Source organism: Sesamum indicum, linkage group LG6 (assembly GCF_000512975.1).
Source record: "Sesamum indicum cultivar Zhongzhi No. 13 linkage group LG6, S_indicum_v1.0, whole genome shotgun sequence".
Classification (NCBI taxonomy): Eukaryota; Viridiplantae; Streptophyta; class Magnoliopsida; order Lamiales; family Pedaliaceae; genus Sesamum; species Sesamum indicum.
In genome coordinates, this window is record NC_026150.1 from 1,038,069 (window position 1) to 1,053,155 (window position 15,087).

At 38.4% G+C, this 15,087-nt stretch overlaps 4 protein-coding genes across 5 annotated transcripts in view; 1 reads left to right on the top strand and 3 right to left on the bottom strand.

Annotated features, from left to right (window-relative positions):
- LOC105163169 (peroxisome biogenesis protein 6) lies at positions 467 to 6,762 on the bottom strand. Of its 2 annotated transcripts, XM_011081416.2 has the most exons (17): positions 6,672 to 6,762; positions 6,319 to 6,603; positions 5,443 to 6,078; positions 5,101 to 5,344; positions 4,776 to 4,917; positions 4,361 to 4,544; positions 3,796 to 3,987; positions 3,170 to 3,451; positions 2,837 to 2,908; positions 2,379 to 2,465; positions 2,124 to 2,246; positions 1,918 to 2,028; positions 1,627 to 1,665; positions 1,394 to 1,515; positions 1,174 to 1,318; positions 855 to 932; positions 467 to 709 (listed from the first exon to the last, which is right to left on the bottom strand). In XM_011081416.2, the coding sequence occupies exons 2-17, from the start codon at positions 6,580 to 6,582 to the stop codon at positions 620 to 622; spliced, it is 2,811 nt and encodes a 936-aa protein (XP_011079718.1). In that variant the 5' UTR covers positions 6,583 to 6,603; positions 6,672 to 6,762; the 3' UTR covers positions 467 to 619. The 2 variants fall into 2 exon arrangements, with proteins under 2 accessions (XP_011079718.1, XP_011079720.1); XM_011081418.2 differs by having other exon boundaries at positions 3,796 to 3,984; positions 6,319 to 6,755.
- On the top strand, positions 8,976 to 10,428 carry LOC105163171 (chalcone--flavonone isomerase). Its single transcript, XM_011081420.2, has 4 exons — positions 8,976 to 9,363; positions 9,475 to 9,633; positions 9,723 to 9,946; positions 10,052 to 10,428. The coding sequence occupies exons 1-4, from the start codon at positions 9,258 to 9,260 to the stop codon at positions 10,229 to 10,231; spliced, it is 669 nt and encodes a 222-aa protein (XP_011079722.1). The 5' UTR covers positions 8,976 to 9,257; the 3' UTR covers positions 10,232 to 10,428.
- Positions 10,703 to 12,146, bottom strand: LOC105163170 (transcription termination factor MTERF8, chloroplastic). The gene has a single exon (XM_011081419.2). The coding sequence runs from the start codon at positions 11,984 to 11,986 to the stop codon at positions 10,826 to 10,828; it is 1,161 nt and encodes a 386-aa protein (XP_011079721.1). The 5' UTR covers positions 11,987 to 12,146; the 3' UTR covers positions 10,703 to 10,825.
- LOC105163172 (spermatogenesis-associated protein 20) overlaps positions 12,565 to 15,087 on the bottom strand; it is a 5,947-nt gene continuing 3,424 nt past the window's right edge. Inside the window, exons 10-15 of the mRNA XM_011081421.2 lie at positions 14,495 to 14,758; positions 14,285 to 14,395; positions 13,650 to 13,874; positions 13,367 to 13,567; positions 13,094 to 13,270; positions 12,565 to 13,003 (exon numbers count right to left, since the gene is read on the bottom strand). Of these exons, the coding sequence (XP_011079723.1) occupies positions 12,818 to 13,003; positions 13,094 to 13,270; positions 13,367 to 13,567; positions 13,650 to 13,874; positions 14,285 to 14,395; positions 14,495 to 14,758 (1,164 nt within the window). The 3' untranslated portion in view covers positions 12,565 to 12,817. The remainder of the gene's footprint in view (positions 13,004 to 13,093; positions 13,271 to 13,366; positions 13,568 to 13,649; positions 13,875 to 14,284; positions 14,396 to 14,494; positions 14,759 to 15,087) is intronic.

Below are 15,087 nucleotides of genomic sequence, written 5' to 3' on the forward strand. Positions count from 1 at the left end.
ATTGCCAAGGCTTAATTGTTCAAGTCTAGTTTTTCCATGCAGAAATGCTCTTGATCAGCGCAATACACCTTTTTGTTGTCCAATCTGTAAGTTCAAGGGGGCCAAATATCATTTTCTTCATTACACTTTCAACTGCACCTTTTTGATAATTTACTTCAATCATCTTCAAGCAAATTACACTTATAATATGATTAATCAATTATATAAAAATACAACAATATTTGCTGTAGGATTAGGTAGGTGGGACTGAATCTGTTTGGAACTAGAGTTTTCCACGTTTGCATAATAACTAAATATCAATAATGTAACACCTAGTGGTTATACCATCCACCGGGTATTATTTCTGTCTTTGACTTGAACTAACATAAACAAATGGTCGCATGACATAAAATATTAGAGAGAAATGCAGACAAGTGCGTTGTACAGAAGCAGCCACAAAAAGAACAGTATGAATTGGATTCGGATATACGGTATCGATTAATAAACTTGTATTTTGTATATATAATATATGTTATGCTTTTGTTTTCACAGATATAGGAGTTTAATGTCAATAGTTATAGATTAATGGGAGATATGTATCGCTGTTAAATTATGATTTAAAATATGGTACCGACACTGTTCATCTGGATGGCCCTTGGAACTGGTCGCGCAGCATTTCGTACTTCTTCAGCTCTGCCATTGATAGTGAAGGAGATAGCTCTCTTAAGGCCTTCAAGGTTTATAAAACACCACATTTTAGAAACCAAAATGAAGTTGTAGAAAAATTCTTCATCACTTATTATGACTTCTGGTAGATGATAATGGTTTATCCTAAATCAGATGCCCACGGATATTTGAGAATCTGTACGTCATACCTCAATAAAATCCTCGTACTCAACGACAATGGTGTTGGATTGATCTGGTGAGGCTGAATCTGAATCAGCATATAATACCTACATAAAATAATGAACGACAAACTTAGTTCTCTACAAAGGGATACAACATTAAGGTAGCAATAAGGAGCTGCCTTGCACTACAGAGCACGCTGGAAACATTCCAAGAAAGAGAACATGAAAATCAGATGGACAAAAAAATTATCTCAATGGATATAGGGTTGAAAAGAGAAAGTTAAAGGAAATCAATCATTTGTATGTGATGATAAACAGTTTCCAACATTGGAAAAAATAGACTTACTTTGCGTTTTGCAGCATGAAACCAAGCATCTGCACAGAGGGCATACATATCAGCACCGGTGAAATTTGGAGGGCATTTCTGTGCTATCTCGTATAGTGATACATCTTCATGCAGTTTAAACTTCCGAGTAAGAGCTTTAAGAACCCTGTCCAAGGGAGAGTCTGGATAAATTTATGAATGCAATTACAGGGGGTTCAAGATGCAGAGGAAAGAAATAAACCTCTCCCTATAAGATGCTTCAGAATTAACACCAACATAAAGGAGCTTGTCAAATCTGCCTGGCCTCAGAAGTGCGGGGTCGATCAGATCTGGTCTATTACTAGCTCCAATTATAAACAAGTCCTATTAAATTCACAGGGAATAATAGAATAAAAATGAGTACAGAAAAAATAAAGACCGTACGGCATCCAAAAAAAATTCAGTGACCGAGCGCTGTCAACAATGATAACTTACCTGGCTGGAATCGTTCAGGCCATCAATTTCTGCAAGCATCTAGAAACAACAAATCGCATTAGGTAAAGGCAGAATTGATACTAGAAGTATTTATGATTAGTATTGCATGCATGTATAAGCACATATTTAGATGCATATAAACAATACACAGACACTGTATTGGTATTGCACGGAGTCTTTTCCTTTTTTTTGGGGGGGAGGGGGTGGGGGACTGTTGCCGGGACAAGGGAATGCCACTGTGCTTTAAAAACTCTGAATGTGGAAAAAACATGGGATAAAAGACATCTTTACCTGAGAAACTACTCTGTCCATAACACCACCAGAATCTCCAGAGGCACCTCGGGCTGGGGCAAGTGAATCCAGTTCATCAAAAAATATAACACATGGGCGAGCTGCTCTGGCCTAAAATCGATGCCAATCAGAAAAGTTCCAGAGTCACATAGAAATTGTGTTTAGTTACCATTTATTTGTTACAAAAGAATAATAACACCTTTTACCTTCTGGAAAATGTCTCGTACATTTTTCTCGGATTCTCCTATGTACATGTTGATCAATTCCGGCCCTTTTACACTCAGAAAATTCAAGGAGCATTCTGTAGCAACAGCTTTTGCCAGTAATGTCTGAGGTTTCCAATAAAAGAATGTCGAATGTTATGGTGCTGGAGACTACATTAAAAGGACATCAAATGTGACATCCATGAATGACATAAGTCATGGTGGAGAACTATGGAAAGATTGACGCTGTTAACTTACTTTTCCTGTCCCGGGAGGACCATAAAGAAGGACCCCTGATCGTTTACGTAATCCAGATGAAAATAAATCCTTATGCAAGAGAGGGAGCTGCCAATGTGAATCAAAAACACCAAGCATCAACAACAGAGTGGATGAAGTTCTATATATGGACACTCAAGTACCGAGAGTAATGTATTATGAAAGGATTAAAGTGTCTTTAACAACTATGATCATAACTGACATAAAAGGTAGTATAAACAGCAAATTCTATTCTCACAAGCTAAGTATGACACCAGAAAACTACATTCTAAAAGCTTGACAGAGTATTAGTGAGAGAAGCTTCAAGAAAACTATCTCAAATATCCTATTTGACCCACTCACTTTAAGAAAAGATCATAACTTCAATTCGTTATAACATCATCAGCAACAATTTCCAAAACAAGTCCCGTAGCAGTTAAATAATAATATAAAAAGGTTACCTGAACAGTATCAAGGATTGATTTCTTTACATCCTCCAGCCCACCAACATCTTCCCATTTGACATTAGGTACCTGTAATAGCACCATGACAGATAAGCAGGATTGTCATAATACAGAAGGAAAAAGCATCTTTAGTGGATTATTACACTTTGTCTTTTTAAACCTATTAATTGATACTAAAATACTACACAGGCCTTTTTACTTTGATATGCAGAAATACAACATAGAACACTGTTGTGAACAAGCTGCTTATTCGTGATGCATAATTGTTCTCCTTAGGTATGATGTGGAAGGAAACATCTAAAGTTTGAGTTATGCCCTTGTTTAATATACCTTTGGAGTACCAAGAGCTGATGCATTTCGTTTCTTTGACCGCTCCAGTGCTTTCGTTAAGTTCTCTTTACCAAGGCCCTGAGATATATCACTCAGTTTGCTACTATCTTCAATTGAGTTGGAGTCAAATGAGCCATGCCTTGGGTCTGGGTTTCCAGGATCCAGCTTCTTCCTCTCAGATATTAAGTTTGCACCAGCATCAGCAACTAGGGCACGCAGATCCCTGGGCATGAAACCTGATGTCTGTCCAACTATATCCTTTACAAGATCCTCTGCAGAATTCTGCAATGAGAAAAATGTGCTCTATCAAAAACCCATGGAGAAGGTAGTCATAATGCTGCCAAGTTACCATAAAAATGTTGCTTTAAGTCATTTCATTGTTTGTCCCTAGGAAAGTTGAAATATCAGACAGATAAATATACCAAACACAATAGCATGATTGCCATGATAGAACGTTCTGGAGCCCTTTACTGCTATAATGGTTAATTGCAGCATTAGTCATCATTCACTTGGATAATGAGAGAAGGCCATAAATTCGGACCATTTTCAGCAGCAGCAGGCATAAAACATCCTACTTTAACAAGATGTATGTGCAAAATCAAGGGGCGAGAGAAGCAGTAACGTACATTTGGAAGCAGTTCCGAGACATGTTTAAAAGACTGGGACAACAATTGAAATCTTTGTTCTTCAGTCAGAGGTTCCACTTTAATTTCATGACTAAAGCAGCGCCTAATAGTTGGAGGAAGACCTTCAGAACTGTCTGCAGCTGCAACTAACAGAACTGGGTGCTGGTTTATCATTTCAGTACCTTTTAACTGCTGCATCGCAATGAAACAAGAAATATCTATTAATCATCCATGTGGTAACCAGGTAACTTTCTGCAGAAGTTTTTTCATCTTACGCTAGGAGTTCGTTATCACAAAGATCTCTCAGCCAGATTATTGATCTTTCAGAAACAAAGAGTAAATTGTACCCTTTTTTTAAGGAATAGTGTTTCACATGAAAAAAGAGATAATTTTATGTTCTCTTATCTTTACTTTTATTATCTCAAATTAAATGGAACAAAGAGCCAAAACGAAGTGCGAAAAACATGGAATAGCTATTTTGGAATGTTAAATCTAATTCGAACTAATAAATATTTTAGCAGTAGAGACAAAGGGTAAATAATGAATCAACAACATCCAAACTTACAGAATCAGCATCTGAGCTTTCTTCAATATAGTCATCTTCATCTTCAGTACTTGGCTCAGTGAATTGCTTAATGACTGATGCAACTTCTGAGTTAACTCCAACTTGCTCATAAGAAGATCCTTCCTGAGCAGCTAGATTACGGAAAACCTCAAAATGACGGAGAAGAAGAATTGTTGGGCAATATCTAGAACAGTAATAGCATATGGAATATAAGAAACTTCTCTGTGAATCAAACACATAAAAACTAAATTAAACGATAACTAAATGCATTGTTTGCCTTGTCATGCCACAACTACTGAAGGATGATAATTTAGAACTAGAAATCATGTATTGAAAGAATATTCTGAAGCTACATAATTTACAAGATAATGGATTCTACTGCTTAATGATTTGTATCATAGTGGTGTCAGTATACCTGCGAGCCGTATTGAAGGCTTCAGCTAGAGCAACAGATGTTTTCCTCTCAGAAGATGTCATAAAATTATGACAACTATATTCCACCACATGCAAGCCCAATTGACAAGCAACATATTTTATCACAGTCCTCTTTCCACAACCTATAAATCACTTTGGGATTAGCAAGTCCAGAGAAACTTCTCAAGTCAGATATCAACTCTTAATTTTAACAAAACTCCAGCCACACTATGAGATATAAGAAGTTGGAAGTCATTAACTTGAGGATTGCCATAACAATTAGTATAGAGGTTTTCAAGGGTCAGAGCTAGAAATTTATAACATACCAGGCACACCATGCAACAGGACAGCAACCCTGAATTTTGATGATAATGGTGATGGACATAAAGTTGGTGCAAGTATGTTGGCCAGAGACAGCACTGCATCATCTTGTAAAGGTGATGGACTTTTCGATCGTGGAATTAATGTATCTGGGGGAACAGCAGACGCAACACCTCCTCCAAGAACAAGAGCAGTTTGACTGCAATTGACTCTCAGAAAAGGTTCCTCCGATGGTTCCATAGCTGCAACCTAAAAACCAGCATGGCTTAGAAGTCTCAGTGTGTCCCACAAATCCTCAAACAATTTAAGAGACAAACAAAACATATGTTTATAGTAAAATCTTTTACCTTGAAGTATATTGTGTCCTCGCCACCATTTAGCATTTTTTGGTTGCAAGGGGTGCACAACTCTGATTTGCAGTTCCAATTTATGCATACACTAAAAAGGTCACCCCTGGCAAGATATCTATCAATAGAAAAGTAGTCGTTTAGCGCCAAATCTATCAAGTTCTGGCGCTCTTTTGCTTCAACAGATGAACTTGTTTTAAGATGTTGAAGGGTGCCACATTCTGGTATCTTCACAAAAGAGGCTCTCAAGTGAGAGGCATACTTCGGCAACTCACCCCAAGGTTGAAGTGCTACACTAATAGAAGAGGGCTCATTTTCTTTGACATTTATTTTGCCCTTTTCTTTCACTACAAACAAAGATGACAGTGCCTCTTTTCCTTTGTGCACAACAGCTTTCAAGCATGACAGATGCAAATTTAAGTTAAATGCTAAAAGTGGAGATAAATAGGCCACTTGAGGGTCCAAAGTTACAGACTGATTTTGAGGATAAGCATATGATGGAAAGACCAACATCGTCCTAGGAGCATGAGAACACACTGATCCTTGTTCTGAGGAGTTTTCATCTGCACTGAGAGGATCCAAGACCACAGCTTGTCCAATTCTATTTACATTAGCATCCACATTCTTGATGAGTATCTACATATAAAAAGACAGCAAATTTGTGTTTCTGCTATAAAACTTAGCTTGACAAATGTTAAAAAAATAAACACACGAACACTATATGCCAAACAAACCCAGCAAAAAAAAGATTCTTTCCACCTCCCCCCCCCCCCCCCCCCCCCCCCAAATTTTCTTCACACAGTAATTTCGAACTAAATCAGTGGGAAGCTCAAAACCATCAAAAAACAGCAACTAAACATTGAAAATAGAAATTACCAGCGACCCTGAAGTAATAGATAATCTTTTGAGCGCGGAAGTGGACAACCCAACCAAAACAGTACCATCAACCGAATCGACAGTTGTGTCCTTGGAACATCTAAGAATCCCAGCGGTAAACTGCAGTGTGGGAGCGCAGGGACTTGCAGCAATCTCCTCAATTCCATCAGCGCATTTGGTAGTCTTGCGAGAATTAAGCAGGGAATCGACGAGGGCTTTAGTGGAAGAAAGCACCAGTGGCTTCCTCTTCCTCCTCTCCACCATTCCCGCACAATATACAAAACCCTAAATCTTCGCTAATCAATTAGCATCAAACATTAATCATCATGAAAAAAAAAATGAGAAACATATACCCTCCACAGCTTAGCAGCTTGGGATGTGTAGTGGATAGATGGAGAGAGCTGTAAATTGAGCAACTCAAGGCAGTCTGCAAATGGGACTAACCGTTTCTAACTTCCAACGTCATCATATCCCGCAAAGCAATTATTTACGTCATAAAATTCTAATATTCTTTTTATGATTTTTAAAAAATTATAAATATAATCTATAATTAATATAAGTTACCAAATAATCCATTAATAATTTGTTATAAAAGATATTTAATTTAGGTCTTATTCATTATTTTTAGTTCGTTAATAATTATCCAAAATTGTACGTCCTACAATTTCTTTTAATGATTTTTTGATTAATAAATTAAGAGATATATTAGAAAATTATTTCAAATGTCTTCATATTATTAATAATATAAGGTAAACTATAATTATTTTTTTTTAAATTTAACATAATTAAAAATACAGTAATTAATTTCTTTATAATTATTAAAATGACAAGTAGATAATTGTATTATAGCAATTTTCAAGAGAAATTATTGTAATTTTATCATAAAAAAAATAATATTATCAATATTTGAAAAAATATAATTCAAATTTATTTGTTCGAAAAAAATAAACTGAAAAAATTATTCAAACAAATTTTAAAAAATTATTGTTTAGCTTATAAAATACCATGTCTTTAATCTTTATTAATAAAGTGTGATTGGTCCCCTACTTGGGCTTTTCGGTTGCTCTAAAATGGGCTCTGATTGCAATTTATATATATTGGGCCTTTTACTTTGGCCCATAGTATTCATTTTACCAAGGAATTTTCAAAATAATCGAGCATCGCAATTAGTTTCCGTAAAATAAAACGACAGAGTTTTAAGGAACCATATTTTAAACTTGACCCCACGTTTTAAATTGGACTTGGAACGACGAGGTCTATTAAACTTCAATCAAATCTTTGAGATACATATGTATTAAAAGCATTCCATATAAATAAACTTATACGTTTTAAAGCGATCATATAAAATATTTTATTATTTATTAATTCTTTTCATCATCACGTGCAGTTTCATAAACATTCTATTATTTTGTTATCTTAAATCCTGAAACAACTTAATAAATTTAGTTGATCGTACGTTTTGTTCAAAATAATTACTTAAACTGTATCGTTGTTAGTAAATATAAACAACAAATCGTCATTTATACGTATATATATTTCTAATAGAGAAATGCGACTTTTATAAGTCGAAAACCTATTTAATTCTCTAGCATCCCACATCGGAGAACTAGCAAAAGCTCAAACTATTTATAAAGAAATTCCTCCAACCTTAGGGTTGCCGGGTTCGGTAACGCGAGCTTGTAACCCAAGTGGGGGCATTAAGGCGTTGGAAGGTTGAAGAGGTAGGCATCTGGCTAGGCTTTGGGTTTAGATAAGAGAGGGCAGTGATGTTTGTGGGGGCTCACCCTCTCCTGCCTCCTTTGAGAGAAACAGCATAAGTAGACGGCGGGACTCAGCGGCGAGAATCAAAAAATCCGGCCGACAGGTGCCCTAGAAGTTGTCGGCCGATGAATTGGTGGTGGCACCCCACCAAAAAGGTCTATAAGGTATAGACCGTTAGGGGTCTATAATGGTTATAGACACATAACACGTAAGTGCTAGCTTGGCAGAGCAGCAGCTGCTATTGGAGGCAGTTGTGGGTGAGACACAAACCATATCCTCATGGCCTAGCTGGAGCCTGCCAATCTTCAACCGAACCTCGACCTTTTTGCTCCAGAAGACACATTTTTGAAGGTAGGAAGAATGGAGCTAGCATTGATACAGAAGTGCTCCTGAAGACACATTTTTGAAGGTAGGAAGAATGGAGCTGGCATGATACAGAAGAGCCCGTCGACTAAGCTAAGACGACTTCCTGAAAACTATGCGGAAGTCGCTTTGGTTTCGCTAACGTTTTGGTTGAAAATACTTGTCCGATTGTAGTATTTGGCCTAATGAATTGAATCACTATTACAGATTTGTCTGACTGTCTCTGTTCCAGTTTCCGGATGTTGGTCGGATTATTATTTCTTTTCCTTTTCTTAGGCAACAATCATAGATGAATTGTAATGGATGATTTAAGGTAAGCCTCATTTGTTTGAGCGAAGAGCATTACAGGGAGAATAAAAGAAACAGGAACCTGGTAATGATATTATTTTCAAATCTGAATTACTCGACAGATGCTTTCCTCTTTCACTGATCACGGGGGAAGCATTGGATAATCAGTATTACAGTTTGAGATCAAAAGAAAAGGTTCTCATCTTCATCAACATGGACGGAATTGTAATCTCAATCCAAGACCCTAACATGTGGGAGCCAGTTTCAGACTTATTTCCTATGACTAGAGTAGTACTAGTAACGCTATTGTATAATTATTTTTGATCCTATTAAACCCAATATTTCCCACACAAGAAGGGAAGAGGTGGTTGGTAAAACTCGTGGTGCCTAGCGCCGCATACGTATTCACCCAACTTTCAAGTCCTGCACCCACCATTAATAATTGTCCACCTATCTGTCAATTCACGTGCACAATATATGTGTGAGCGTGTGTAGCTATACCCATACACACACACACAAGCGAAAAAATGACTGCACCGCCGTCGGTCACCCAAGTCCAAGTCGACTCCTGCGTGTTTCCGCCGGAGGTCAAGCCTCCGGGATCCTCCATGACCTTCTTCCTCGGTGGCGCAGGTTAATTCTGTCGTTTCTTTGTTGTTTTTAATAGCATTTGACAATCAGCGCGGTTGATGTGATTCAGTAGCTCTAATCTTTCTCACTGTTCTTTGTGGCTAATATGCGCAGGGGTTAGGGGACTGGAGATCGAGGGGAAGTTCGTCAAGTTCACGGCCATTGGCGTGTACTTGGACGGTAGCGCCGTCTCCTCGCTTGCCGCTAAGTGGAAAGGAAAGACCGCCGACGAGCTGGCGGATTCGGTCGACTTCTTTGGGGACATCGTAGCTGGTAACAAACTAGTTAGACCTTACAATTCTTGTTCGAAGTTATTTTTACTTTTTAAGTCGATACATTCAATTCTCTGTACCTATTTGAAGGTCCCTTTGAAAAGTTCACAAAGGTGACAATGATACTGCCATTGACGGGCCAACAATACTCAGAGAAGGTGGTGGAGAACTGTGTTGCTTACTGGAAAGCAGTTGGGAAATACACTGATGCAGAGTCTGAAGCAACCAAAAAATTCCTCGAAGCCTTTAGGAATGAAACCTTCCCACCTGGGGCTTCCATTCTCTTCACTCACTCACCTCCTGGATCATTAACAGTAAGCAATTCAACTTCAAGACCAAAATCATCTGGACTTTATTTTCCATTCTGTTGTAGTTGATTTATCGCTCTGTTGTTACACTTTATCCGTGTTCATCTGCAGATTAGTTTCTCAAAAGATGGTTCTATTCCTGAGCACGGGAATGCAGTGATTGAGAACAAGCAACTATCGGAAGCAGTTCTTGAATCAATCATAGGGAAGAATGGTGTGTCCCCTTCAGCAAAGCAAAGTTTGGCTGTAAGATTATCAGACTTGTTGAAGCAGAATGAATCCAGTAGTTGAGTAAGACCCCAGGAAGTTGCTGCTGCTGGAGAAGATAAGGAGAGTGACACAGCAATGTTTCTTCAACTTGTAGCAAATAAAAGTAGAATATAGATTGTATCTGTTGTTATCATACATAGTTCTGTCTCTTGAAATTTCAAGACAAGCTGAGTTCACTTATTATCTATATCAGTGAATATGAAATTGTTGTTGTGCAATTCCGTTGACATCTGATGAGGGCGGAACGAGACAATCATAAATTTTGTGGAGACATGGAGCATGCTTGGAACAGGGATTTGTTGCAATCCAAACATGCTGCAATTACGTCAATGTGCAAACAACATGACGGTGACAATCAAGGTCTTCTCCAAAGTCATTACGAATAAATTACATAGACAATACTCAAATCAATGGAATTTTGTAACAAACATCACCTTAAACAGGAAATAGTGGATGCTAATGCGTATAGGCCAAGCCCATCAAACAGGGATGTCGCAGGTGCCAAAAATGTCCAATGAATGTTCATATTGCATACTTGACGGACGCCAAAATACTAAATTGTACCAAAACCAAAATAGACCTAATATTGTAGAAGCTAACCTTCTTCAAACAGAATTAAGCTTCCACCACTCCTGGTTTACTTGATAGATAAACATCATAAAGCTGGGGAAGTTTCCCAGTATATTTTGTCACATACTTGTCAATGAAATCCTTCTCTACAGGGCAAAGTACACTACCTAAACTCCAGTCTTTCTTAACTAAACCCTTCAAGGACAAGAGATGAACAACGGAACACCTAGGAACTATTCTCCTCTCCATATTGTAGAAAAGAATCTGCGGACATCTCGCTACTGATCTGGACTCCTGCTCGACCTTATTAATGAGGAAATCCATGGCTGCTGAGATTTTCTTCTCTGACAAAAGCATACAATTAGGATGCTTTATAAATGCCATATGAATGTCATCCTTTGACCAACCCCATTTACTATAAACTTCATAAGAACGATCCCACAGAGCTAAATTGCTCTTCCCTGTCCGGGCATGTATAGCCAATATGAATGTTGTCTTTGACGTAGCAAACCCCATGTGCTTCACCTCCTCAACGATTTGCTTGAACTTAGCATATTTTGGCAAAAAGATCTCCGCACAGTGAAATAACGAGAACTCAATACACGACTGGGGGACTCCAATCTCCCTCAAGAAATCCACATTTGGCATAATCCTATTTTCAAGATCAATATTAAAAATCCAGGATCCCCGCCTTAAAAGGGTCTCGACTTTTCCAACTCCAATAATATCCTTCAGGTAACCATAAACAGGTGCTAATCTGTGCTCCACACTTCTTGTCAGAATATAAGGGTTCACTGTAATGGTCCTGAAAACTTCTTCTTCAGAAGCCCCTGTCAGCTGCAAGAAAACTTCAATCTTTGGCAAAAGGACCTTCTGAGGATTGGAAACCAGAACCCGGGGTTGTCGTCTCACTAACTCCGCCACCTGCGTTTTGCTAAACCCCTGTTTCTCAAGAAAGTTGAGAACAGCATCTGGCTTATCCGGGGCATCAAAATGCACCTTTTTTGAAGCAGAGATAGCCTTTTCCGGAGACAATCCACACGCATTCACCAGGTACGAAATAACATACGCTTTCTCTTGCGACTTTTCTTTCGAAGAAGTTGCATCAGCGAGGCTCGCAATTGAAGGTCCTACATTTTTAAGAAGAGAGAAATTCGCGGAGCGTCGATTGTTTTGTATTCTCGATAGAATAGGTCGAAGCAGCATTTGATTCCTACAGTGGAGATAAACAATGGAAAGAATCTTTTCCGGGAACGGAGGTCAGTTACTACCCAGGAGCCAATTCAGAGAATAAAGCGAAAATAAAAACCCTAGGCCTCAAGCGGAGAGACAAAGAGGGAAAAAATTTAGGAAGATACTGAGAAGGCGGAAGAAATATAAAAACAAAATACTAAAATTGAAAATCAGAATTAATTCAAAAAGGAGACAATTTCGAGATGTGAATCCAAATCCTCAAGACAGTGAAACCTATGTACTACAATTTTATTTTCTATTTTATTTATTAAATTAAGTGAAAAATAATTAATTAATTGAAATTAGTAGAACGATTTTCCCGCCGATATATATATGTGCATAACACATCAAGTTTAAAAAATAATAGAAACAATATATAGTTGGGGATGATTGTTAAAGATAAGTAAATTGTTGCGAGTAATGTCATATTTACTATACATTTATTTTGTGGTTATATAATGAACTCAATATTTCAACTTGATTTCTCATTCTTTCAACCAACACCAAACTGGAATATCAAATCCATAGACGCCCAAACCGACAAACAAAAGCTCGTTAAATCGGCCTGGGCCTGTGCCTGTGTTTTGGTATAAGAGACTCTGAAAGTAGAGCTCAAAATTGAACAAGTTTGGTTCCCTTCTCAACTATACATCACCACATACTTTCTAACCCAGTAGCCTTAACAAGATATAAAACAACTGTTGCATCAAAGCTACACTTATTGCATTTTGGGAGCGTGCTGTCATATCAAAGATCTACCCACAACTTATTCTACTCTTTAGCGTATTTACTTCAGCTAGTTGGTCATTTTGACAGCAGCAACTCGAGAGAACTCGGGTCGTATACTGGAGGATTGCATGTGAAATCCTGGCAAACGAGAGCGACCATCTTGTCAGAAGTGAAATTGTTCTTGGCCATGAGGGCAATCTTGTCATTGTTTTCCTCCCAGAATCTCATTTCTTGTATATCAGTAGGGTCTATGTGAATCACCTGTGCATTCAGACAGCAGAGTCACACTGAATGTCTAGGACATGAGTGAGAAGAAGATAGATTGAGCAGTCTGTTTTAGGGTGGCCTTACTGTTCTGTTAGGATTGTGTGATGCATGAGCGGCAGCTAACATGCCTTCGTATTCTGGAGAAGACTTCGGTCCAACTATGACAACTTGCTTTCTTGATGGGATGGCAAACATATCTGCAGCGCAGCACATCAGAGGCACAGCCATTACTGTGTCTTTCAGCCTCTTCTCAAACACAGCCTGTAAGAGAATAGGTCAAACCAGCAAGCATGAGTGAGAAAGAGTATCGAGGGCAGAAAAGCTTTTTCTGAAGAAAGCATGGGCACATGAGCATACCAGTAGACGTTCGCCATTACGCCTATACCGATCAAAACCTGAAGTAACCAAGGAAGCCAACCTCACTAAATTAATCACTGAAACAGAGTTTCCAGAAGGTTCTGCTCCGTCGTGGTCTTCTTTCACTCGGAGGAGAACTGAAGGATCCTCCCCAGGAGTATTGAAATATCCTCCACCTTCTTTGTCAAGAAACAGCTCATCCTGAAAATCAGGGAGTCATACATGGTAGAACCAGGAGATTTTGCCGGCTGGGCTGTTAGACTATAACTTGTTACCTATTTACCTGTGTATTCTGTAGTTCAATAGCCCAAGCCAGCCAACATATCGAACCACCAAATTCATACAGATCCAGAAGACCAGATATGAGGAATGCATAATCATCTAAGAAACCAGGTGCTGCAGCAGGGCCATTCCTAAAGCTGTGCTGAAGTTTTCGTGTCTGCTGATTGTAAAGATGTTTCTTTATGAATGCTGCTGCCCTTTCTGCAACCTCCATGTACTCTTTTGGCTATGGTCCACCAGGCAGAAGTTAGTATACTAAACTACTACTTAAGTTCAGTAATCAAAGATAAGCAACATGAAACAGTCAGAAAGCAATTACACAGAATTATTATTTGGCCGTAAAGGCAAGGCAGCACGTACAAGACCCACAAATTCAATGAACCCAGTTCAGGAATATTTCACAAATAGGAACCAAAAGAGAAACTGCAAACATAATGTACAGCCCTTGGAACCACCAAACGATGTTGTCCTTTGTGCTTTTATAATGGCACAAATCTTACCGGTCCTTTTTAGAAAGAAAATGAATCGCGTGTGAGATGTTTAAACATCAAGTAAAGAGATTTTGGACATTCTATAAATCATATGAGAATGCTGTGACTATGCATCTAACAAGCCAGAAAGAGCAGCATATCTTACATCAGTGCCAACAACAGGGAAGTAGAAATCTGTCCCTTCGGGCTCACCCTTCAGAATTTTAGATGCTCTTGCAAATGAGGAAATTGCAAGCCCATTCCATGATACAATAACCTGAGAAATGCAAGGTAACCAATAAGCGGTGGTCCATGCATAAAAAAGAGTTGTGGCAAAAGAATAGCTAACTCAAAAGAAGTCAACAAGAAATGCCACCTTATCATCCAAATGTGGCCTTGGGCGCTTTGATCTCACATCAAAAAGCTTCTTTCGACAAATCCCCAAAATCTTCAGATACTCCTCCATGGACATTCCAAATTTCGAAGCCATCTCAGAAGTACTATTTCTCTCTATAAGCACATTCTTACCCTTGAACTCATTGTGGGGATCACTCATCCTTGAGAGATCACAGTTTCCGGACGATTTAACATAATAGTGCTCTTTAAAGAGAGGAGCATGCTCTCCAAGTATGTCTTCAACCTGTCCTGATGGAGAGACTGAAAAATCAGAAGAAACTTACAACTGAAGGAACCATGCAGTGAATTACGTAGGAACAGCATGAGAATGTGACAGTGCTAGTACGGTTGCTCAAAAAGCAGTTTGGATCTTTTACAACAATTTTGTCTTGCAGTTGTATTCCATCATACAGCGAACACTGTGTGTTTGAGGTCAATGCTAAGTGTATATAAACATAAATGTCCAAGAACCCAAGAGCAAAACAGACAAATTGTTGATCAACTTTTCCCACTCCCAAGTATAAATAAAAGAGAATTAAGTCTGACCCCCCGAGTTGACAAACATAGGGAAAG